Below are 27,066 nucleotides of genomic sequence, written 5' to 3' on the forward strand. Positions count from 1 at the left end.
ACACAGATGCAGGCTAATACAATAATCCCCTGGAGTTAATTACATCTCAGCTAGGCCATTACCTCCTTCACTCGCTCAGATTTATCCTTCTCTAAAAGTTACACTGAACAAGGAGATGATAATAGCTGACTCACTCGTTTACAGGCAGCCCAAGATAGCGCACCTTCCCCCGTCTCCTGGAGCCAAGACCGTGGGAAATGACATATATCACCGTCTCTCTGCTTTGACTGGACGCTAACGGATCATATCAGTACACGCGATTTGTTATTTTTACACCCGTATTCCGGCAGGTCCCGCCTCCAGCGCTTTAATTGGATAAATAGGGTGTCTCGCGTTGTTTTAATCAAGCGAACTAAACCAATCAGAACGGAGCAAACAACCGTTAAACCGCAAAAACCGTTAAACTGTGATATGTTCAGGTCTACAACCAGGAGTTGAATTACTAAATGTATTGTTCAAAAATAAACAGACCTGGAACTCAGTAGAACTTGTAGAAAGAAAAAAAACACACTTGAAATAATTATTTAAGCTCGGTTAAATCACTGAGATAACACACCAAACTCCTCACAGACACTGACCCAAGGTAGGGGCCTGAAAGCCCAGAACCTCATAGCTGTTTGAAACTGACACTGCCCAAACTAAAAAAAGATTTCATTTTCAAATAGCTTTTACAAATGAGGTGAAATAATGCAGAATTCAATTCAAATGTGTGTGTGTAATTAAAGGCAATGTACACGTTCCTGGAGAACTACTCACAAACTCCCCTGCTGTTTGTGTTCATTCATAAGCTCTGCATCTTTTAAGGTGAAATGTTAGCGATATGTTTGAGTTAGATAATAACTGTAGCTTATTTGTGGTAATTTTTTTTACTTCCCTGTGAACTTATATTTACTATGTACTGGAATTACCACAGAAACCCATTGTAACATGAGCTGTTTTATTTTGTAGCGCTTCCAGTATGTGTTTTTACATTCATGCAGTTAGTGGTCTCCTGAATTTGAAGTCAGTTCCTGCTTAATACATCTAAAACAGTAAAATAGCTCCGCGTTACCCACCTATGGAGCAGGAATAGAGCGGCGTCCTCATCTGTTTTCATACTTTCAATGTTCAGAGTTCTCTCCACTGCCCAATCGCCTGCACGTGAGGTAGAGAGGGACAGGGAGCACCTGAGCCATTGCAGACCGAGATACTTTTTGTGTTCTCCATTTACTGAGCTAGGGCTACATACAAACAGCAGAGGTTGTTTATTGCAGTGACCTGAGAGTTAGAAAAAAATGAGAAAACATTATCTTTCAGTAAAACATTGTAAGACAATAGCTTTAGAGATGAGATGAGTTGAGGACTGAAATATACAGGTAATCCATGAATAAATTAATCATTTTATTAAACATGGGCACACTGTTGTTAATGCGAAGTGACTCAGTTACAAGCCAGTTATATCAGTGAGCCAATCAGAGCGCGTGCTGTGTGTGTGTGAGTGTGTAAATTCGTATTTTTATAAATAAATATACAAGTACATAATGAAAGTGAAGTGTAGGGCGCTCGTGACGGCGCTCCCTCCTCCAGGAGCTGAGGTAGGAGGCGATGACGCGAGAATAACGAGGAGAGATAACGCATCTGATGAGGCGTAAATAGTCCCAGTTATTCCGCTGGTACACACACACACACACACAGTTACATATCGCTGTGTATGAGGCTCGTCCTCCTCCTCCTCCTCCTCCTCCTTCCCTGAGCAGCTACAGAAGCGCTGGAGAAGTTTGCCTCTCTCAGTGTGTGGAGATGCGGCGCTGGCCCCGACTGAGGACACGATGCTCCCCCGGTTTGTAAAGAAAGTCCAACTTCAGAAAGATAAGCAACTCCTCAGCGTCTGTCTGTGGCGGAGGAAGGTCTGAAAAGTGAACCAGTCTGACTCTAAAGCCTGCAGCAAAAGGGTCGCCTCGGGTTCCTCGTGGTTTAAAAAAAAAACTCGGCGCTCGTGTGTTGTGTTTTCCTCCTGAGGAGAAGCTGCAAGGATGTTTCTGTGGTTTTATGCGGCGACGAGTACGGCGGCCATCGTCCTCCTCAGCGCCGGTGAGTCTCTCTCTCTCTCTCTGTTCTCTCATTAAAGTTATCTTTAAATAATAAATAAAGGTAGGTAAGGTATTCCACCTTAAATTTAAGGAGGACCAGAGGGTGAGGAAATCGAATAAGTAGCTGAACTTAAGCGGTTCTAAAGCTCCTAATGAGTTTAATTTCCCCGCGGTAGATGAAGGCGATAATGGGGCTTGGGGCTGAGCGGTGTGGACGGTAATTACAGAGCCGAGCGCAGTGCTAACTCCATTAAAGCGCTCTGATTAATACACACGCTCCTAACTTTAATTCAGCCATTTATCAGAAAGACCGAACGGCACATGAAGCTCCGCTAATGTTTGGTTTCATAGCTTTGTACTGCACAAGAAATGCTCTGCAGATTCTCAAACTATAACCTTGCAATAGATACTATCAGATTGTCTGATATCAGTCTCGCACACACATCAGGCATAACATAAAATGACCTCCTTTTTTCCACAGTTGCACATTTCTACAATTACAGAATGTAGTCCATTTGTTTCTCTACACACTTATTCATTCACAGGTATTATTTGGCTAGTGTCACTGACATGGTGGTGTGTTAGTGTTTGTTGTGCTGGTAGGGATGGATCAGACACAGCAGAGCTGCTTGGGTCGTTAAACTTGGACTGAAAATAGTCCACCAACCAAAATACATTCAGTCGACAGCGTCCTGTGTCCACTGATAAAGGACTAGAGGACGACCAACACAAACTACAGATGAGCTACTGCTATCTAGAAAGGTGACGAACAGTTTAGGTGTCTCTAATAGGGTGAACAGTGAGTGGCTACGGTGTTTAATAACTCGGACCGCACTGCTGTGTCAGATCCACTCGTACCAGCACTGCACACACTAACACACCACCAGCTCAATGTCACTGCAACAGCTGGAAATGATCCACCACCCGAATCATACCTGCACTGTCGGGGGTCTTGACTATTGTAGAACAGGGTGAAAGGGGCTCCCAAGTATGCAGAGCAACGGATGGAATACAATTTGCACCTGTATGGTCAGTGCAGGTGATAACATGGGCAGTGGATGTAGAAAGAAGGAAGTAATTCTAATGTTTTGGCTGATTCTTGTATAATGTACTTCACTGGTTTTCATGGGAGTGAACGGTCTAGTTCTAGTTCAAATAAAAAAAGACAACCATATAAAACGTAACAATTTAAATCAAGGCATTATTTTACCTTGTTACCTGTTACTAATTCTTCGTTGTATGCTTTGTATAGTTTCATTCAGATGCACAAAGAAACAATGAGGTCATTTGAATGTAATGTAATGCAATGGCGGTTCAAAAATCAGTCATTTATTGGACAAACGTACAGTGCAGACACTTCAAACGTAAACTCCTCCAGTGAGGTGTCAGATAAAATTGTCAAAATGTCGGTTAGGTCATGTTTCATGTTTGAATTCCCTCAGGCTTAATCTCCCCGACCCGGTCTGCACCCACTCGGATATTATTTTAACAGTCTGATTTGCTGAAAGCTGAACTGATTTGTAATTGAGCCTCTCTCTCTGTGTCTCTCTGCAGGGTGGTGTGAGAGGTTGCCTTCTCACCTGGTGAGGTCCACACCAGTGCTGCTGGAGAAGAGCTACAGCAGGAATTCAAAATACAACCAGTGTCACTACATGCTCAAACATCTTCAAGATGGAGATCACATCAGCGTGCACATGCCGCCTGATATCGCAGGTCACTGGGTGTCCGACAGGTAAATCCCGGCTCCTGCCAAAGTGCATTTATTCTCACAAAGGTCAGACGGCTGCTGTCACAGTTAGTTCTACCACGATTATCATATCTGCACATTTATTTTCTCTCTAAGGAGGGGAAAACTACAGTGAAATCATTTCACCACAGATTATTGCATTTGATTTATTATTATTATTATGTGTTAAACTTATTTTAAATAGCATGTTTAATAAAAAATAGATGTTCCATCACTATATTAAACAGATAAATATACTGAGAAATACTCATACATAAAAAATGACAACACATTTCCTGAAATTACATTTTATAATATTTATTCTAGTTGTATAATACGTGTAATATAATGTAATAACTTCATAGAGGCCCCATAATTCAAAATAATACAGATTTATTTATTTTGCTCTCCAGTAAAAATGTCTTACACGTGAATAAAGTCAGAATCAAATTATTCTGTTTTGAAGCATATTTTTTAACACATTATAAAAATAATATATTTGCCTATATCCATTTATTCATTCTACAGCAGTTTAGCCCTAATTCACATTGGTGTTATAAGCAGTGGTTTAGCTCAGACTACATTTTGAATAAGGCACAAGACAGGACAAAGCGTAAGTGCTGTTTTTACTGTGTCTTAAGAGTACAGTGAAATAAGTTTGAGTCTATGGGGGTTGATCGTGTTAAATAATCACAATAAAATCATTTTTGACGTTTTTCAAACTGTAAAACTTTGTTAATTTTACAAGTGACGTAAGAGGGGAAAAACTATGTCTGTGTCGTCTTGACAAGTGATTTGCTTAATTCATTTGTTTAATTTTATGATTTCCTTTGAAGTTGCGAAGTGAGACCTGGGCCGGAATTCCTGACTCGATCCTACCAGTTCTACTCCAACCGCACCTTTCAAGCTGTACAGTTCTACTACAAGGATAACCACTGCACCAAGCCCAGCCACACTCTACTGGTCCAGGGCAGCATGCACCCACGGCAGGCCTCATGGGGAGTCCGTGGGGGTACAGAGGCAGATTATCACCTGAGCCATGTCCTGCTGGTCAGCCACAGTCCCAAAACGACAGAGGAGCTGCAGGTGAAACTGGAGCAGAGCTGTGGTCTGAACGAGCGTCTGGAGACAGGGAAGAGCTACGAGCTGTGGGCTGACGGCTCCGAGGACTCTGATCGTGACTGCACTCGGGCCTTAGACTTCAGCATGCAGGAGCTGAAGCTGCTGCGCATGGAGAAACGCCATCGCCATGGCGACCCAGCTGCCGAGGCAGAGGAGCTGTTCCTGGGGGACGTGCACACTGAGCGCGCTCAGAGGAGACACCACAAGCCCCTGGCCTACCAGCCCCCCCTGCAGAGCACCAAGGTCAGTGCTTCGCCTCAGTTCACACCGCAGGGGTGGGGAGCTGCTCCCCGTTTTCCGTTTTCCCCAAGCTTAATCTCTGCTGTACCGAAGACATCCTGAAGTGCAGTGTGCAGTGGGGGGTGATTAGTGATTTGCTACTTGAAAATGGCTTGCATCTGCATCTCCACAGGAATTTTGTTCGCTCCGTACAGTAAAATGGAATGAAAAAAGCAAAGCAAATGGTTTTTCTTGGATTGAAAGTGTCTACCTTATCGTTTGTTACTGGGCTTTACTTGGTACAGTGGCTGGTTTTGTAGGTGCACAATATACAACTGATAAATATATTATTAACTCATTAAACAATAATATTTTCACTTTTAAATGATTATAATTTAGATTTTTTATCATGATCATGAACTATAATTATAAATCAGTTTTATTTGTAAGTAGCTGTCTGTAAATATGCAAACATACTGTACAATAGTGTACATTTACATGACTAATTTAATGTTTTCAGGTCTGATTTAGCTGCAATAGCTATGTAGCTTTTTAAATCTAATTTTCTCAGGTGACTACAACGTTGTGTGGTACTGCACTAGGTTATCGCTGTATTCCACCAGAAAAGGTGTTCAATAACAGTAATTATCACTAACCCAGAAATTCCATATCAGTGCATCCCTAGACTAGTGTTGTAGTACTGTATTTAGCTAAAAGCCCCCTTGTCCCTGGCTTACTGCATGACATTAACACGCTCGCTTTCTGTGCTGCTTCAGCACTCTGTCAAACCTGATCCCCCAATATCAGATCAGCAGCAGAGATGCAGATCAGCATCCTACTAAAGTGTGCCCACTTAAGTCACCGAGCAGGAGTCTGAAACAGCCGCAGAGAAGTGGCAGGATTGGCCGACCGCATCCTGCCATAACTATAAACAAGTCCCGCAGCTGGGCCAGAAAACAGGCACTGATTGATATTCATGTCTGCACAATATACATGTTTTACGTTTGACTATTACGACGCTGTAATAAATGGCCCACTGAAGACGAGTAGCAGCACCATAAACCAAAGGGCTTTTTGCCTATGAATATTAATACAATTCTTAGAGCCAGAAAGATGTTCGCAGCTGTGGTATTTCACTGTAGGCTTCCATCACATTGTGTGTTCGCTCCGACGGCAAAAACACACACAAAAGCTAAAAAATGGATGAAGTGTTTGACGAAGGCATGTTTAATTCATTAAGTGCCGTGTAGTGTAAAGTAAAAGGTTGTATTATACATAGCGCTTTACTTGACGTCAGAAGTGACACTGTGATATAATTAATTCATGTCATTAGGCTGTCCTCATCTTCCTGTGTGTGCCTGCATCAGGTAGCTGTCCTGCCCTTCCTTGTACATGCTGAGGGCATTATGTATTCATTGGCTTGCTCTTTTCCCAGTCATCCAGTTTTACTCGAGCATTACCGCGAGCCGACGTCAACCACTCAACTATTTCAAACAAGGCTGATACAGAACAAATATCAGTGTTTCCCCTGCCGTTTTAGTGTGATTTCAGCTGGTGTTAGAGCATACCCAGGCAGCTGATCCGCTGCTATCCCCTGTCTGCTTCAAAGGGAATGGGGAAATAGCGCTGCAAAGGGCATCGCTCTGAATTCCTGCTCCGACTTGGTGCGTGCCTAAGGCGCTATGGCAGGGCTGAGGGAAAGCTGCAGCCAGACTCGTGAGGTGGAACGGGGGCTTTCGACTGGATTAATGCCTTTCATGTGTGTGCTCTCCCCCCCATCCTCGCACTCACTGCTCTTCATTCTGATGCCTACAAAAAGGCGGTATGAAAGATGTAATGCAAAGTTAATGAATTCTAGTTTGATGCTGAATAATTTATAGGGAGGATGTTGAGTCATGGCAGTCAAGCAACGGCAACTTATCAGAAGTCAAGCTCTTGCTTCCAATAAGTACGCTAGGACCCCACGTTTTAATCCGAGTGTGGGACTGTCTCAGACTGTGAAAGAGGAGCTGGCACATTGGCATTTAATAGTCTGCAAGTTTCACAGTTATAGATTAAAACTTGCCCTTGAATGAATTATACAGTTTATGCTGAGGCTTCACTGCAGCTTGTGTTCAAGCCAGGACCACTCTTTGACTGCGTTCAGGAAAACAGGTCCGTAGTTTGCCCTAGAATCTAAGAGCAACTGATATAATGAAACTCAATCACTATCTGTTACCCAGACCACATTCTTCAAAAGCTTTGCCTTTAGCCCAATCTGAGAAGTGGTGATGAAAGACCATTTCACATTGCCAAACTCGGAATTGCCTTGGTTTCTCATAATTGTTTTATTGCTGTCATTACTCATGAGAAGCTTTTGTGTTGTAAAGCCATGACTTATAACCACTAATCCGTGCTGTTTCATCTGTCAGCTACGCCACAAGAGAACAATTTGCCTGTGCTCTTATTGGCTGGGAAAGACATCAGGGCTTCTCGGCCCCCCGTCAGAAGTACCAGCCAAACTAGGGGTGTGCCATCTAGACACAGTCTGGCAGTTAGCATTCAGGACCCGTGTATGAGCCCTCCTCTTACTTTCTTTGTAGTATTAGCATAACTTTTTTTAATCATGCACTCACGCTATGATCTTTCATTCATACATTTTTTTTCCTTCTCTATTTCTGTCAGACCTACGATGAAAGCTGTGTCACTTGTCAGATCATCTCTGAGGCAGATCTTCACAATCCACCCATCCTGCCATCCCAGAATGATCGTCCTTTGCGTCTCTATGGCAACTGGGTCAGCCAGCGCTGTGAGGTCCGCCCAGGGGTCCTCTTTCTCACCCGACATTTTGTCTTCCACGAGGACAGCAACGTTTGGGAGGGTCACTACTACCACTACTCGGACCCCGTCTGCAGGCACCCCACTTTCAGCATCTCTGCGAGAGGACACTACAGCCAAGGAGTTCTCTCCGCTACAGTCATGGGAGGCACTGAGATCACTTTCACAGGTAAAGAGGAGTGGTTTCTAGGCTCTAAAATTTGATTTGTTGGGCTGATTGAGCAAATTATTAACACTTGAACTGACCTGTTTAGCAACCTTTGTGAGATGCACAAGCTTCAAAGAACGCTGATATGTATCACACAGACGATTAGAAAAAAGAAGGGTGAAGCCAACCTGAGGTCACACCTTTAAGGTGAAAAATTCACAGTAGAAAAAGTAAATTTGAAAATTAGCTGATGAATAAAGCTTTTTATAAAAAAAAAAAGATTTTACAAGTTTTTGCTACTTGAGGGCAGTACAGTGGTGCAACAGGTGTCATCTCTGTCACACAGATGTCCTGGGGTTGTGGACTCAAACCCTGCCTCAGGTCACTGGAGGGGACACCAAAGCACCATGAGGAAACCCACACAGACACAGGGAGAACACACCACACTGCTCACAGACAGTCACCCGGAGGAAACCCACACAGACACAGGGAGAACACACCACACTCCTCACAGACAGTCACCTGGAGGAAACCCACGCAGACACAGGGAGAACACACCACACTCCTCACAGACAGTCACCCGGAGGAAACCCACGCAGACACAGGGAGAACACACCACACTCCTCACAGACAGTCACCTGGAGGAAACCCACGCAGACACAGGGAGAACACACCACACTCCTCACAGACAGTCACCCGGAGGAAACCCACGCAGACACAGGGAGAACACACCACACTCCTCACAGACAGTCACCCGGAGGAAACCCACGCAGACACAGGGAGAACACACCACACTCCTCACAGACAGTCACCCGGAGGAAACCCACGCAGACACAGGGAGAACACACCACACTCCTCACAGACAGTCACCCGGAGGAAACCCACGCAGACACAGGGAGAACACACCACACTCTTCAGACAGTCACCCGGAGGAAACCCACACAAACACAGGGAGAACACACCACACTCCTCACAGACACAGTTAAACCACATGTTGTTTGTTAGATTGCCTATTCTAAAATTGTCTATTAGTGTGAATGTGTGTGTGATACCTGTTGATGTACTGGAGGTCTGTCCAGGTGTGTTCCTGCATTCCACGTAGGCTCTGGACCCACTGTAACCTTGAGCAGGATCGATCTGTAATGAACAAATTAATGTTGCTACTGTATTTTCCAATTACTAATATTAAACAGTAGGGTATTTTCTAATCTTACTTTTCAGAAGGCAATGCTTGGAAGTGGGAATCAAAGGTGGGGATACAAGTTTCATAGTTTTTCATATTTACAGATCTTTGGCTTATTAATGAGTGTTACATTTATCAAATTAATTAATTAATTAAAGATTATAGAATGCTTGTTAAGGTCTGTCATTTACAACATTTAAGTAAAAGATTTATAATTAATAGGAAAAGTCTTGATTGATTAAAACGAACTGGCTTTTTTGGCCGGCACCATGGCGCTGTGAGGAAGTGTCACTCTCGAACATTTCTAGGGTCCTGAGGTTGAGTTCTGGTGCGTTTGGTATGTACAAATTTTGGAAGGTGGATTGACTAAGTGTCCACAGGTGTGTATGTGTGAGTGACGATCTGTGGTGCACTGCCACCTACTACAGAATGTGTTTCTGCCTTGTGCCCAGGGATTCGGGGTAGGCTCCGGACCCAGAACAACCCTGAACAGAATAAAGTGGTTACCAAATCAATGAACTGGAATTTTGTGAAAATTCTTTGAACATCATCTGGCTTGTTGTAGAATGCCTTTGAAAGAATTTGTGGGTAAAGGATAAACTATGACCTTTTATTCAACATCTCTTTGATACAAATGGACAAATATTAGTGTGTAAGAAATTGCCCACTGTAAGGAAGTTCCTTAACGTTTGTAATAAGAAAAGAATTTGGTGAAAGGCTTTCACATCCTTGTACTTCACCGTATTTTTACAGAGGAGTAGAAGATTTGAATCATCTCTTGAATCAAGTCTATTGTGTTGTACTTAAAATGCTTTTTTTCCTGTCCCAGTTACTCACATGAAGGTCACTCCCATGGACATGGCCACTACTTCGCTCTTGAATGTGTTCAGTGGGGATGAGTGTGGAAGACAAGGCTCCTGGAGGATGGGGGTCCAGCAGGATGTGACACCCACTTCAGGCTGTGCTTCATTGGGCATACGTTTACCCCACACCGAGTATGAGCTCTTTCGTATGGGACGAGATTCAGCTGGACACAACCTCCTTTTCAACGGCCGGAGACCCACCAACGGCTCAAGCCCAGACCAGCCTCACAAACGTGCTACGTCATACCAGCCCCCTCTGATACGCTGCGTTGGCAGTCAGAAGGGGTCTACAGGCTTCGGTAAAGAGGGTGACCAACACTTCAGGCTGGGGAACAGATCCAAGACACTGCACCAGCATCTAATATGTGTCATCTTTTTGGTCCCACTTACCTTCTGGAGCATTTAGGAGCTGAAGGAATATATTTCATGATGCACATTGGTCACTTCTATCCTTTTTCCTCACAGAAAACTGATCTCGGATCAACTTTTTTCAGGCGATCACAGGACTAATTCTGTGACATTGTCATGGATACTGTGGAACTGCTTCAGCCTCATGGTGCAAGGTGTGGGCTATTTGTATAAGCGTTGTAGGAAGAAAACAGATTTGTGGCTTTACTTGAACATGTCCAAATAAAGGCAGCTTGTGGCTATTGTGTAACGAGACTGTACAGTAACCTAAAAGCAAACAATGGATAAGTAAGCACTGTCCTAAATATTCTTTTACCAGAGCAAAGTGTGCATGTTGATTACACACAGGAACGTTATCACATACATATCCCCCCCTCCAGTGTTACTGCAGCTGATCTTTCAAATGTTCTGAAGCAAGAAATTACTCACATTGCTCTCCGCGTTCTTTACCTTAGGCAAAGAACCCACACTATGAGGTGTGAATTATTTATGCGTAGAGGAAAATATTTGTCCAGACATTCATTTGTAGTATGCCACCCACTGCATGTATTTTATCAAGGGGATCAAGTTTGAAAGTGTACAGAGATGCCAAACAAACACCGAAATGAGAATGTTAAAGATTTTATTAAGTTTTCAATTTTCTTCTTTCCTTAATGTTAAATACCATAGGACAGGACTGTAAGAGTGGTGATCTTTATTCAGTCAACAGTTGCCTCACAAATGAGTATATAATTTGCATAAAGAAATCTAGTAAGACTTTACATAACCGCAAGACGTGTGTATTCGTGTCAGGTGACTATGGGAGAAAATAATGTACATGGAAGGAGGCACATATTTCCCAGCTGTGTTAACATTCAAGAAAATAAAATTACTTTGTTTTGACTCTGTAGATTAATTTTACTGTCGAGCGATACGTAGCAAAGTCTATTCTCCTTTTTTAAGTTTTCCATTTTCTTAAAAGGATTAAAATAACATGTACAAGACATTTAAACATATCATTCGGCTCTTATTAAAACCACAGAGAGAAAGAGAGAACAATTAACTTTATTTATTCATCATATATTTCTTTTTCTTTTTTTTTTTTTCAATTTACCATCAAGGTCTCTACACAGTGCCTCGATCTGACTGCAATTGATGTTTTGATAAATGTACAGTTTCTGACCCATACCACCCTTGGAAGGAAAAGAAACACCCAGCACCACAAAAAAAATATAACAGAAAACGAAAAAAGAGGGAGACTTTGTTCCTCTTGTTTCTGAGAGTGTATGTGTACTAACCGTGTGAGATTGCAAAAAGGCAAGGCCTGTTTGAATGATTCTGTACACAGACGCATTTTTTCCGCCGCCTTAGGCCACACTAGCACTGATGCGACGCTGAACGACAAGAACACACGTTTTGCCCCTGAGGCCCAGAAGAGACTGGAAGGAGCTGGGCAAAACAGATGCCTTTATCCTACAACACAAACTTCCCCAGGAAGAATCCAATGAAGATGGCCGCGATGACCACAAGCAGCGAGGGGAGCGATTTGGAACCGGTTTCCTTCCTCATCATGGCTGCCGTGTTTGAGACCATGTTGTCCGACCGCTGGGCCTTCCTCATTCGCAGACCCTCATCCTAACAAAAAAAAAAGATAAGAGGGAAACAATTACACATCCAGAACCAGAAGAACTACAGATTGGTTTGGAATCACCTGTTGAATATATGTACATGTTTCTAATAAATGTTTGCCTCTGTGTCTAAAGAGATCACTGTGTTTAGCTCTTCATTGCTTTACCTTAAGTTGCCGGTTCTCATCTGTCAGTTTGCTCATTTCTGACTGCAGCCTCTTGCACTCCTCCATCAGCTTCCTCATCTCCGTGTCGTCCAGGGACAGGCTGCTGGGCTTAGCCCCTGATGTGGTGTCTGCCTTGGAGGTGTTAAGGACTGGAGCAGCTTTGGTTGGATCTATGTCGTTCTGAAAGCAACAGAAAGACAATTAGATACGACGGACAGGAACTGAAGCTGAGGATGTTTAACAGGCCAAACAATTGAAGCGAATTGTTAATAAGATGCAGAGGTTAGTTAGGAATTAGACTAATCATTAAATGGGTAGACTGAAAGCAGTAGGTGATTTCAATTTCGCTGCTAATTAAGAGAAATACAGTTTTTTTTCTTCAATATCCTCGTCGGACATTAGAAGACTGAACTCTATTTCTAAACAACAATTCCAGCAAATGAGATCTGATCAACAGAAAAGCCCTAAACAACTCAGGCCTTGCCAAGCACTAAGCTTTTAACATTACGCATTAATAAGGAACAGTATATACACACAGACTCATCTGTTAAGTCTAAATGTAGTCCCCTCAAGAGACACAAAACATTAAAACTGTTCACGATGTTTTCACTCCTGTTGTTTTTTGTTCTGGTCCGAATCAGTCAAGAGGTTCGTAATCTTGAAGCATTTTCCCCTTGGTTTGGTTTGTTTTCACACACTGAAAAACCCAACCGCACCAAAACGCGTCACCACAAAACACGTGAAAATGTTCTCACCGCTGATAGATCAGACTTGACTGAGGTGGGAGCAAGAATGTAAACACAGGAAGGAGGTCTAGCGCTTTCTGATCCATTACTCTGATTAGCGGGTAAACTTTAACCAGTTCTCTGTTTATCTGCCTACTGCGTCCAATATGCAAAGCAAACCCTGGCTACGAAAGTCATTTATCTCCGACCTGCGGTTCACCTCTTATTGTTGGGTCGGATCCCGTTCTCACCAGAAACTAACCACACCAGAGTTTATTTGGGACTGGACTGAGACTACCTCCCCTTAAGAGTCTTGGTGCGGTTGTTTTGGTCCGCAGCCGAGTGCGATTACTTCTTTCACACCTGCCCAAATGAACCAGAGTTCAAATTAACCGGACTAAAAAGTGCAGGAGTGAAAACACCCTTAATCATGACAACATGGCTACCTGTCACAAACCTGATTCTGTCTGTCCCTCCCTGTTGTCTGTTCTGGCTCGTAACTGGTCAAATGTTGGTTATACCAGTGACTGCTGCCTACAGGGGTGTAATACTCTCCAGGGGTGGAAGCCACCTGATCAGCCCTATAGTTCTGATGCCTTAGTTTAAACCCGAGGGTGCTGAAGTTGGCTACATGGGCACGCAGTTTTTGGAAGCTGGTACCTGACTGCAAAAGGGAGTAGAGGGATATACCAGCAACCTGTATAACAACTAAAAATGGGAGATGTATTCCTGACAGATGTTTAATACATTAAAACCATATAAACTAGTAAAATATATACAAAACTGATGACTGCAGTTAGTATTCATGACAAGAAACCAAGCAGTGTGCAATGCATTGTTAAGGCTCAAATGACATCTGATTAGGTATTAAGTCATGACGTCATACAGGAAAATGACCTGTAAAAACTAAAGGGAAAAAAGGCATTGTTCATAAGGCTGCATGATGCCTACATAAGCTCATCACAAATTACGTCCATCCACAAACGTTTACTAAGCCTTTTCCCAGTAAGCACCATCTATTCTAAAGGTAATTTTGACATGTACATAACACCCGTATCAACCTGACATTGCCCTGCCCCCCCCCCTCCACCCAATATTATATTGTTTCGTAAGAAAATGCTTGGAGAAAATGATTTAACACACTCCAACAACGAACTCTTTATCTTAGCATATCACAGACACATAACTCAGATAAAACCCAAGGGCCACGAGAAATGCTGACTCTGTTCAACCAGGCTGACATGGCAAACTACCATGAAATCAGATTATCAGCATTATGTCACTGTGACATACACAGGAGTGCGAGACTATGCCATTTCAGAAAGTGCAATGACAACCCCATATCAAGTAATAACCTACACACAAGTTGGAACTAGGGCTGTGCCATAATCGTATCGTTTGCAATAATATCGCCATAATATATATATATATATCTCAATATTGTGATGATAGATATATTCTGTTTACAATGACATCATGCAGTTACCCATAATATGGCGTGTGTCATTTAGGTGGAGGAATTGTCTTGTGGAGGTGGTTTTGTTACAAAATATCAGGTGTCCAAGAAATCATGTTATTATGTTAGAAATGAAAGAAGCCTTTTATACTATTATTCATTCACTATCTGTAACCGCTTTTCCAGTTCAGGGTCACGGTGGGTCCAGAGCCTACCTGGAATCATTGGGCGCCAAGGCGGGAATACACCCTGGAGGGGGCGCCAGTCCTTCACAGGGCAACACACACACTCGCACCTACGGACACTTTTGAGTCACCAATTCACCTACCAACGTGTGTTTTTGGACTGTGGGAGGAAACCGGAGCACCCGGAGGAAACCCACACGGACACGGGGAGAACACACCACACTCACAGACAGACACCTGGAGCAGGAATTGAACACACAACCTCCAGGCCCCTGGAGCTGTGTGACTGCGACACTACCTGCTGCGCCACCGTGCCGCCCCTTTTATATTATTCATATATATTAAATATTTTAATAAATTAATATTAATATAATAATTATTTTGTCACAATAATCTGTTCTTGAAAATAATTAGCCAAGAATACTGTTTTTGCCAAAATACCCTGACATATCGTGATATTATTTTAAGGCCATATCACACACCATTAGTTGGAACATAACATTTATAGCTAATGTTATACGCTGGAATAGTGCAGGCGTGCATCACTCATGGTGTATGTGCCATGTAGCCTTATGAAAACTGCCTTGCTGTCGATTTAGCCTGAATGTTAAGTAGTTAACATCAACAATTAAGATGTATTAAACATAACATGTGAGATTAAGACAAGTATTAGTATTTTTCAATGCTTTGCATTAAAAATGCATGCACAGAAAACTGTCCAGTCAGGTTATGTACCTAGTGAACGCAGGAAAAGCTTGAAGCTACAGAAATGAAATAGGGAGAGAGAGATACAGATAGACAGCCTTGGGAGTCTCATGAAGCATGGCAGATGCAGCAGCAAGCACAGAGAAAGCACTGTATTTGTAAAACCCATGTAATCACTTTCAAAACATCTCTGATTTTAACAAGCACATTTACATGGTCATTATTATCCTTATTTTTGTTTACCTCATTCTACAGGTTCAGTTGCAATCTATAAAACATGCATTTGTGCTACTAATCATGCCGCCATGGGAGTGTGCAAGGACCAAGTCTTTAACATATATCAAGCTGGAATGATTTACAGGTGAGAAGCGGACACCTTAAATTCTGCCACAAAAACATTAGTGTTGTCAGACACTGACACTGCATGATTAGATTAGGTGCATTACTAAAACCACATGAATGGGGTTTCATCACACCAGAGAATACAATTTCACAGCCCAGAGCCAGGGCGCTTTATTACTCCGCTAGCTTACACATAGCATTTTGTACCATGACCTTAGTTTTACACGTCACAGCCAGTGTCAGTAAATGAGCAATTAAAGTCATTAAAACAGCTGAATTTTACCAATTTCAAGCCGTATCTGGAAACGTTGAGACACACAGAGTACAAACCCACAATTGTATGACATTCTACAGGCAAATATTGAGAGGATTATAATGTCAGGCTCTGAGACTACATTTATGACTCTCGACCATATTGGTCACTCCTATTACTCCAGAATGAAGGGAATACCTCTTGGCATGACTAACCCTCTGCTCGTTCAGTATCCTAAATGTCATTACCATATCCTGATTACCCAAACACTTATAGCGGGATCTGCCTTCAACATTACTCACCATTTTTTCATTTTCAGGAGGCAGTTCAAAAACACATCTGAGCTTGGAGTCCATTAAATCCTCTGGTTTCGCATCTTTCCACTATAATGAACGGCAGAAAGGACAACACGTTAATGAGTTTGACTGCATACATTTTACAGACTAAATAGAAATACCTACCTACCTATGTGATACAGGTTACTATATATTTGATCCCTATTTCAAGCTGTTACCTTTCATGGCTGCAAGTTGCTAAAGCTATCTTGGAGAAACATAACCATTGTTAAACACTGATCACGATAAACCACAATGTGTGTGTGAGGGGTGTATAAGGAAGACAAAGGGAGAGAACGCTTTGTTGACTATTCTATTTCCTATAGATCAGCAAGACACCAACACTTGAGACCTGTGGGATGATGACTGCAGCACAAATAAAGTGTACATGCGTGCACTGCCCTCTGCTGGCTAGCACTTTACATGTTTATCACACTTGATGAGTGCTGTTCCAGTGAAATATGGAAAACAGATGGTTAAAACTCATGTAACATCACAGTGATGTAGCAAAACTATGAGACATCTCCTCAAGCAGTCAGACTAAAAATTAAACTGCTTACCATTGCTTCCAAGTCTGGTGCGTTGGGTGGTGCAAAAATGGTCTGCACCATGAATTTATGCTTGCTTTTCTCATTTGGGTCGTAGTCGAAAGGTTGCAGCATTACTGGAATAAGTTAAACAATGGTTAGTACATTAGAACATGCTTAGTATTTTTAAATGACAAGCTTCTATAATAGTTAAGTAAGGTGGAATTTGTAAGAACATCACTACTGAAATAGTCAGCTGGTGACAATATCTGATTTCTTATTAGGAAAACTTTAATAAGACGGTGGAGGGGCTCTCATTCCACAAGATGTTGTAAAGATTCCTCTGCAACTCGACTCAGGTGCATATTTATGCTGCAAATTTCATATTCAGCCAGGCACTCTGCTTCTGTGCATGCCAACTTATAGTTTAAAAGCTCATAAGCAAAAGACTGAAAAAGTTTCTTTGTAAGATTTGGCAAAGCCCTGCAAACTAATGTAGGCAAAATCCACAACATGGCAGCACTTGTTAAAATCTAAATTTACCTAACCATTCAGCTGAGAAGCTACACAAAATATTGTTCTCAAGCATCTGACAGAGAAAAATAAACAATAAGAATTGACACAACAGGCGATGTGGCTAAGCAGGATGTGTGTATGAACAGGGCTTGTGCATGTCTCACCAGAAATAGTGACTGAGGCACCAGGATCAATTACTCCACTGTTAGGTCGCACACAGTAGCGACGTGGGGCTGTAGTCTTAACTTTGAAGCATACTTTTCTGTCGGACGGGTTTTTGAGCTTTAGGTTGGTGGTCACCACATCTGTAAAGGGACCTGTGGGGAAAATACAAAACATATTGAGTAAATAACAGACCATCTATTCATTCATTCATTATCTGTAACCGCTTATCCAGTTCAGGGTCGCGGTGGGTCCAGAGCCTACCTGGAATCATTGGGCGCAAGGCAGGAAGGCAGGGGGCGCCAGTCCTTCACAGGCCGACACAGACACACACATTCACTCACACACTCACACCTACGGACACTTGAGTCGCCAATCCACCTACCATCGTGTATTTTTGGACTGTGAGAGGAAACCGGAGCACCCGGAGGAAACCCACGTGGACACAGGGAGAACACACCAACATACAGACAGTCACCCGGAGCGGGAATCGAACCCACAACCTCCAGTTGTGTGACTGCGACACTACCTGCTGCGCCACCGTGCCGCCTAACAGACCATCTATGAACATTACAATTTTATCAGTTTCCCTGAAGTACATGGTGTGGTGTAGTCAGCTTATAGCTGTTGTGATAACAAACAGACAATGACTAAGTGGCCACTGACCAGTGGCAGTCAAAGATTTTGGTAATAACAGGCCAGGTATAAGAGCAGGCTATGATTTGTAACATACATAGTAACACTTTGTTAATATCATACCATTCATAACTAAGGGCATATAGTCTGTAATAAGGTTTGGACACATTACATTACAATTTGAATTGTGCACACTTACACAGCAATGTACTTAAAAAACTGAAGCATCTCTACATCTGCTTCACTCCTACAGTAATACTGCAGTTGTGTCTAAAGTGAGATTTTTAAAAACTTCCAGCGTTTTGCTTTGTTCTTTTGGATGCCACAGCAGCCAGTTTGAAATGTGTGGGGTTATTTTTGCCACAAGCTGTTTACAGCAGAAAGTCAATGTTTCTTCTAAGCAGCTGAATATCAATTCTGTTTTTATAAGTGTCTAAATCTGTGGACGACTTTACTGCCATGTCGGGATTTACATTGATTTGCCATAACATTATTACCCCCTCATAGTTTCTACAATCACTGTCTACTGACTGTTTATGTGCATATTGTAGTTCTACATTTGCAAATTTTAGTTTATCTGTCAGTCCATGCTCTGTCCTTTAATAGCCAGGACCACCATAGCACATGTATTAACAGGGTAATGGATATTTTTTGGTTGGTGGACAACTCTCAGTCCAGAACTGACACTGAGGTTTGAGTCATTTAAAAACTCCAGCATCACTGCTGTGTCTGATCCACTTCTACCAGCACAACACACACTAAACCGCGTCTACCATGTCTGTGAGACTGAGGCACTGAGAAATTATCCACCACCCAAATCGTACTGCTCTGTTAACATCAAACTGAGCATGCAAAGCAACAGATGGATTGCAGTCTGTAATTGTAAAACTACAAAGTACAGTTAGTGAAGCTCGGAAAATGGACAGCGAGTGTAGAAACAAGGAGGTGGTAGTAATAATTCCCAAATAAATTCCCCATGTGTGTGTATGTATGGTGTATGTATTTTAGTGATGGGAACATGGAAAACACTCAAACCAATTAGGCACAGGGACACAATACTTAGATACTGTAAACTGCATGACAAATGACATGTAAAATGCCAGTTCAAAGCTAGGTCTCACTAATGTATGATGTACAACATATAACTGCTACTATATGCTAAAAGAAATTTTTCCAAAATTACCATCTCACTAAAAGGACATATATCCTACACTTATCTAAATGTTTTCCCTGTGAACCACTTACAACATTGTAAATGTATGTACCTAAACATATGACTTTCCAGCTTCCCTCTATTCTTTTGAATTACGGTTGTTTGTCTCAGTGTGATTTCTCATGTGATTGACCCCCTTTTCTGATTCATAGCCTTGAATTGCGCCTTGTTAAAATGGTACACTATATGGCTAAAGTATTCAATGACACATCCAAAGCATTGAATTCATGTGTTCCAAACACTTCCATGGCCACATGTGTACAAAAAAAACAAGCACCTAAGCATGAAATCTGCTTTCATAAATATTTGTGAATAAATGAGCCGCTCTCAGGAGCTCAGTAAATTCCATTGTGGTACCGGTCATGAAATTTCCATGCTACTAAATATTCTAGTCAACTGTTAGAGGTATTATAACTAAACGGAACTGATTGGGAACCACAGCAACTCATTCACTACAGACCTCCAAACTTCATGTGGCCTTCAGATTAGCTCAAGAACAGTGCGTAGAGAGCTTCATGGAATGGGTTTCCATGACCAAGCAGCTGCAACCAAACCTTACATCACAAAGTGTAATGCAAATCGTTGCATGCAGTGGTGTAAACCAACGCCACCAATGGACTCTAGGAGTGCCAAATCACGCTTCTCCATCTGGCAAGCCGATGGACAAGTCTGGGTTTGGCAGTTGCCAGGAGAACTGTATTTTTCTGCATTGTTGCCAATGTAAAATTTGGCGGAAGGGGATTGTGGCGGAAGGGGAAGGGACTCATAATGCTTCAGCACACCAAGAGATTTTGGACAATTTCATGCTCCAAACTTTGTGGAAACGGTTTGAAGACTGCCCCTTCCTGTTCCAACATGACTGCGCTCCAGTGCACAAAGCAAGATCCATAAATACACAAATAAGTTTGGTGTGGAAGAACTGAACAACCCGATAGAACACATTTAGGATGAATTAGAATGGAGATTGTGAGCCAGGTCGTCTCCTTCAAAATTAGTGTCAGGCCTCACAAATGTGCATCTGGAACAATGGTCAGAATTTCCATAAAAACATTCTTAAACCTTTTGGAAAGCCTTCCCAGGAAAACAGAAGCCATTATAGCTGTAGAGTGTGGGCCAACTTTATATTAAAGCCTTTGGATTAAAAATAGGATGTCACTCAAGTTCATACACATGCAAAGGCAGACAAGCGAATACTTTTGACAATACAGTTCAGTTAGTCTGAGACACACCTTAAGAATTTTAAGTTGGCGGGTAGAAATTCAAAATGATGTGCTTTTGCAGCTTCAGCTCCACATATGTACTGGTATGATTGAATGATGACTGGAATTGTGTATCTATGTTTTAAAAGTGTTTATATTACTATTTAAAACTTTATTACAAATGTTAATAATAGTCACCTTTTATTTAAAACTTTAAAAGCATTTAATGTTGGCGATACATTGCTGATTATGAAAATTATTGTAAACAATTGGTAAAGATGTAGGTGTAAGTTCAGATTTGAAGTTAAAAGACACCCTTAACTGAATATCTCATTTTTAAACCTTGTTAACATGTCCGTTTGGTGTTGTTTATGCTAAGAGATGTACCACGGGTGAACATCTGAGGGGATGTTTCTGAGGGGAAACCTGTCAGCCAGGATTTTCTTATGTCATAAACATAAGGAACCAATCCCATCCCAATGGCTTTCACAATGCAGCCAAACAAAAAAAAGTGGTGGGACAATTTGAATATTCGTAGTTCATAGAGAGGAATTAATATATCTAAGACATTTAAGCCATGATTGTTGTTGGGTATATTTCCTCTTGGAACAATCTTCTAAAAAAGTTTTTAATTTTAATAAAAAGACAAGTTAGGGGATTTTCACACTCAATTTAAAGCTCAGTGGCATGTAATATATATTTAGTTGCATTTTTCCTAAACGCTGACTCTGCACCTACAACTACAGCGTACTATAGAAGTATTGCAGTAATGATGTGATTTCACGGCACACGAGAACATAATGCGCAGTGCTCTCAGTAGTCAGCTGTGTGTAAAGTCTAACGTTAAAGAGCCAGGTGTCTTGCGTGTAATGTTCCCTAGTCAGTTGTGTGTAACGATGTCTGCGGTGTATTTTCTATTGAGAATGAGTTGTGGTGGGAATCTGAACAGCCACCAGCTTAGTTATCAAAACAATTGCTTCTGAATTAAATGTTTGGTCGCTTATTATCGTCAGCTCTGTTTCCTCAAGTGTCATGTCCACGGAATTGGTGTAATGTATCTAGCGAATCACACTTGCTAGCGTGGCAAGTGCAGAAGGGCACAGCGCGCCGCTTCGCCTTTACTCATCGACACTGAGCGCTGACAACATGATGAAACTGAGGGTCACATTTTAAGTTAAATTACGGTTAGCAATTTACAAATATTGCTTGGTCATACACACGCTAACAGCTATAGAATGGAAAACTACAGCTAGCTACAGGCCAAGAGCGGAGAAGTCGGCTTCCTCATCGAATTTTCCGTTCCACCTTAAATGCCGCAAGAGTAAAGGCACTGGCTCTGCCATTTAAGGTGGAACGTTAGATTCGAATGAGAAGCGAATAGGAAGCCAAGTTCAGCGTCGTCCAGAGGCCTACATAAGGGTTTACAAATGGCAGTAGTAGATGAAATATAACGGTATAAACGGCCGTTGGTTATTTATTCTCAGCTGAGTGTTTGTTTGCGATTTAGCCAGCCAACATTAGCCCGCGAACCCGGAGAGATTAGCTTAGCCCGCTAACCGTCAACAGAATAATCCGTTGACAAGGCGCTCTGTTCAGTCTCACCTTTAAACTTGAGATCAGATGGCGGCTCTAAGACAAGGACCTGCTCCAGTTTCGACATCTCTGTCTCCCGATCGGTGAGTTCACTCTTCCCGAGACTGGAGCCGGCGGTATTCAGTGAGTGAGGGAAAGGGTGAGAGTGGGAGAGTGAGTGTCGGTTTGCCTAATCGGCGCTCAATCTCACTGAGTCACAAGCAGCCGGGAGCGCGCACACATGTACGAGCACGAGCACGCACATGAACACGGCGACGCATTCGCAATCCGACGCAACGGCGCTGCCCCTTTGCCCGCTTCGGCTCCTTCTTCTACACTTTTTTTCCCTCCCCGTCGTTTATTTACACGGGATCTCGAGGACAACGATTCTTTTTTTTCTGACACAAAACTTTTGCTTTCACGTATCTTTAAAATATACAATTATATTATGTAACCAGGACTTATTAAGTGGTGGTAACAAAATAGTTTTGTGATAGCCACCATATTACAGTGTGGGAACAAGAGGATTAATAATATCCACCACTTTTAAACGCACAAATCAAATAAAAAATGTCATAGCCTTATTGTAGGTAATGTTGTGAACACTTGCAGTTTGTGCAGACTGTTTGAAGGGCAGGGGCGAAAAAACACAAGACATGGGGCCCACTATCATGCCAACAACTGTGATTTTAATAATATTAGGGCAGTTCTTAAGACACATTATGGAATTTTCTTGCTCTAGAGGGTACATCATCATAATTTATTACATGAAACGGCACCCAAGAGGGCACTTAGTTATTTATTTGCCATATGCCTTGTTTTTGCCACTCTAGTGCCACTTTAGCCAAGTGCCACTTTAGCAACCTTAAGCGTCATGCACCCTAACTGAAATACATTGTGGGAATGCATTTCTCGTGCTCCATCAGCCTCTAGTGTGTAGGCAGCCTGAGTCATGAACACAGCAATTTTAGGAGAAGTAGCAAATAATTAATTGATGACAACAATATGGAAATGAGCTCATTAGTCATACCCTCCAATTATTGAGGCATCAGTATAAGACAACTTTTACCCATATGTGCTATTTGGTACTGGTCTTGGATACAAACTCCATAATAAAGTAGGGACTTACTGAGGAGACAGAAAGGCTCAAGCAGCTCCTCAGAAAATCCCATGGTGAAAAGTGACAAAGAGCAAATTGGGACGCTGAACACTATGTCTTCTCTATGCCTGACAGCTCGCAACGGACTGAATGCAGCCTTTGATGGCAGAAAGATGAATAATGTTGCAAAATGGCAAGTCTGATGACAGCACTTGATGGCAGGATGACGGAACTGGACGACAGAATGATGTTTGATGACAGTGCTGGGTGTTGACCTGAAGGCAGCAATAGCAATCTAGAACTCTGCACATGGCAGTAGGCTGAAGATGTCACTGAACTGCAGACCGGAGACGTCACTTGACAGATAGTTTGAAGTTGTGACATCTCTCCACAACTTCCTCCATGCCTACCAGTGGGCTGAGGGCGCTGACAACACTTGTGAGCCTGCCAATGTCAACACAATGATGATAGAAAGTTTCAGAGCTTATGGCACTGTTGGTAAAATTCTGGCTTCCTTATTACAATGGCAGGTCCGCTCGGGAGCACTACCAGGATTAGCCCCAGGCAGCAGCGTGTCCCCAGAGATTGTCAGAGGAGATGATGGCCATGTAGCCCTCAAGGAAAAGGCGCTAAAGGTACTAAGATACTTGCCACCTGACTAACATGGCCACCTTGCTGCAATGATGACAGCTTTTCAGCAACAGTTCCACCAACCCCCAACTCCACTGGGGCAATGTGGCAGCCAAACAGAAATCTCATGGTGAGAATAAAGAGTTGTAGACCATATGGCTCACAGGCTTCCAATTTACTGCACGGTGGGAAAAAATTTCCATCACATAACTAGTACAGCACCATTGGATGCCAGAGGCAAGGGACTCAACAAATGTGTAGCTGAAATCAATCACTGGAGGAAGAGTTTTCATGAAGGGCTGGTGGCAGCTTCAGGAGGAATTTGGGAAGCAATCCTTTCAAGTGCAACCTATGGTTGGCACCCATCTCAGGACTCGATTTCCAGGTGGTGATGCGTGCTGTTCTTGACATCCCCAGGGACACCCTTTATCTGGGTCGAGAACGTGTTCCTCTCTATCCAGTGGCTGATGGGTGATGGCACTGCAGTAGCAGAGGGTGGAGCCTTAGTAAAATGTCTCCTGTTTTTTGTGGGCAAACTCTTTAGCTGGAGAGGGCTTAAACATATAGTGCCAAGGCTAGCAAAGGAAGCCATGTAAGCAGGAAGCGATGCTAAACTACAAGCACCGCATTCCTCTGGGAGAGAGGCACAACACAACAGGAAAAGCTGAACATGCAATGGGGCAAATTAGTTCCTCTGGTATGTGGGCTGCACACACCAACATGGTCACCACTGACTACGGCAACCTGGACAATGACAATAGTAGCAGATCATTGCCACAGGTGGTCCAGGAGCAGGAGAGTGCTGCAGGAGCACAGCCAAGGCCAGGACTCTGCAGCTCATCAGCCCAGAAGAGCTCCAGCATGGCTGTGCACACAAAGGGAAATCAGCACTGTGTTTGCTACACTCACCTCCACCACACTCTCACCAATTCTCTTACAAATTCTGTTACATACCCTTCCCTCCCTGTCCACTTTCGTAATCACTCTCCTACAAAATGTTTAATTTATCTGGAGTCTCTCTCAGAATCTCAGTTGAAACATGTGTAAGTGGTGTGTACATGTCCTTGTTGAAGTAAAACATAAATAATTTCTAAATATTGAATTTTACGCTTTTCAAGGAGTCAAGGAGACTGTCATTCGCAACACGTGGTACATGAGGTGGAACGAAATTGAGTACCCAAGGTCCCAGGTTCCCCCAAGAAGCACTATATATATATAAAAAATATACTTTTTGATAAAAAAAATTTAGAAGAGAAATCAAATATAGAACACAGGGAAATACAATAAACAAAGCAATAAATAATAAATTATATTAAAAAGTAGTGTTTTTTTAATAGAATACAGGGGTATGCATGATACTTTCAATCAGATGTCTATTTCTGAACACTCCAGTCCTTGTTGCACTGATCATTTATTTGACCTGTGGTTACCTTTGTAAAGCTATGGAGTATGTGGATAGTAGTAAGGGTGGTGAGATGGTCCAGGGGCAGGAAGCAATGTAAAATGTCCTTATTTTCTTATCCCAGTGTTAACGGGTATGCTGATATTAACAAAAGAGAAGTGAGGCAGAAAACTACATACCGAATAATAAATAACGATATTAACGATATACTCTTTTCCAGGGTTTATTATTTCAGGGTTTATTTCAGACATGAACCTGTAGATGGCGATAAATGCACAGAGAGTGTCCCCTTGAGGACTTTCACTGAGCCCGGTGTATTTTGGGAAAGTTTATTTGGTACTTTTTTGGTCGTAAGTCCCATAATGTGGATATTTCTGGGTAGTTTGTAAATTTTAAATCAACATTCAAATGATAAATTAACAAGTCACCGCCAGCCTTCACGTTATTTTACTGCACATGCGCAATGAGAGCGAAAACACTCCCGAAAAAACAGCGAAAGCAAGTGCTGTTCGATTCCACAAACTATCGAATCGACTCCAGTTCCGATTCCTAATGGCGGAGAGTCGATTCTTGGAGTCGATTCTTACGATTTCGAATCTAAGAAAAAAAGTCTTACCAAAAGATATTAAGCAAAAATAAAAGTAGACTTTTTTGAGTACATTTTAGCAAAATATTATTTATCTGACTAACTCGGGCTGTATAAATGAATTAATCTTCTGTCTGTTTCTTCAGTGTTAGTTCTAAGTTTACAGAGCCCCCAGTGTTGGGTTATGAAGCAGTGGTCTCTGGAGTGATGGAGCTCCATCCTATACTTTTTGGTAAAAGCTGCAGTGGTGTTTGTGATCCAGAACTAATCACCCAACCGTGGTACCAGACCTCACTAAAGCTGTCATCCCAGCCAGCACACCAAAGTTGGGCTCACATGAGTTGAAAATGAACTGATTGTGTTCAAGAAGAGCATGAACTTGGGGTGGGTTGGTACATGGGTTATTAGGGGGACACAGGCAGGTTGTCAGTGTCAGATAAATGGGAGCAGTCTAGTAAATCTCAGGGCCCATAGTGGGTTGCAGCCCACCCTGGTCCCATCACAGACCCTGGATGGCATCCACTTATAAAGCACTTAACCCATGGACAAAGTTTGATAGTACCCAGTCCCAACACTGACTGTAAAGCCTTCCCCAAACAGTCAAGTCTCCTGCTGTTTCAGACTGGGGCAAGCTATTAATAAGCTCACTCTCTGAATATCTCACCCTTTAAAACTGGAAATTAGAAATGAAATGTGTGGTTTATTGTTATGTACAAATTTGATCTCTGCTTTTAACCCATCGATAGCAATAAACACAAACAGACTTGTGATTAGGGTCAGTGAACGCACGCATCCAGAGCAGCAGGTACCTGGGAAGCATTTAAAGGTTAGGTGCCTTGCTCAAGGACACCTCAGCTGTTGGTTGATGTAGAAATACCTCACTCTCTGAGTGGCCCACACCGAGTACTTAACTCAGTTCAATAAGCTTTACTGGCATGAGCATATTCAGATCAATATAAATATTGATAAATATTAATAAATTGATAAATATCTCAGGCTCTGAATACCAACCCCCGTTTGAATTTGTTACCTCCAGAAAGACCCCAATTTCTAAGTACACATGAATGTCCCGGCGTGGAATCGAGTCCTACGCGTTGGAGTCGATTCTCGAAAAACGACTGCTTTGAATCAGTGATGATTCAGCTTGGAGTCGACTCCCAGACCAACTCAGACTCTTGGGTTTCATCTGAGCCC

The 27,066-nt window shown here is 42.3% G+C and overlaps 2 protein-coding genes across 3 annotated transcripts; one reads left to right on the plus strand and one right to left on the minus strand.

Moving 5' to 3' along the window:
- The first annotated feature begins 1,532 nt into the window (after positions 1-1,532).
- On the plus strand, positions 1,533-11,193 carry LOC136708296 (protein APCDD1-like). Its single transcript, XM_066682757.1, has 5 exons — positions 1,533-2,070; positions 3,624-3,801; positions 4,632-5,160; positions 7,801-8,122; positions 10,114-11,193. The coding sequence occupies exons 1-5, from the start codon at positions 2,013-2,015 to the stop codon at positions 10,551-10,553; spliced, it is 1,527 nt and encodes a 508-aa protein (XP_066538854.1). The 5' UTR covers positions 1,533-2,012; the 3' UTR covers positions 10,554-11,193.
- On the minus strand, positions 11,161-22,474 carry LOC136708297 (vesicle-associated membrane protein-associated protein A-like). Of its 2 annotated transcripts, XM_066682759.1 has the most exons (7): positions 22,186-22,474; positions 17,538-17,690; positions 16,891-16,994; positions 16,298-16,378; positions 13,512-13,718; positions 12,330-12,509; positions 11,161-12,169 (listed from the first exon to the last, which is right to left on the minus strand). In XM_066682759.1, the coding sequence occupies exons 1-7, from the start codon at positions 22,241-22,243 to the stop codon at positions 12,008-12,010; spliced, it is 945 nt and encodes a 314-aa protein (XP_066538856.1). In that variant the 5' UTR covers positions 22,244-22,474; the 3' UTR covers positions 11,161-12,007. The 2 variants fall into 2 exon arrangements, with proteins under 2 accessions (XP_066538856.1, XP_066538857.1); XM_066682760.1 differs by lacking the exon at positions 13,512-13,718 and having other exon boundaries at positions 22,186-22,470.
- Positions 22,475-27,066: the final 4,592 nt, after the last annotated feature.

The sequence above is a fragment of the Hoplias malabaricus genome, chromosome 10, assembly GCF_029633855.1.
Source record: "Hoplias malabaricus isolate fHopMal1 chromosome 10, fHopMal1.hap1, whole genome shotgun sequence".
NCBI classification, from domain to species: Eukaryota; Metazoa; Chordata; class Actinopteri; order Characiformes; family Erythrinidae; genus Hoplias; species Hoplias malabaricus.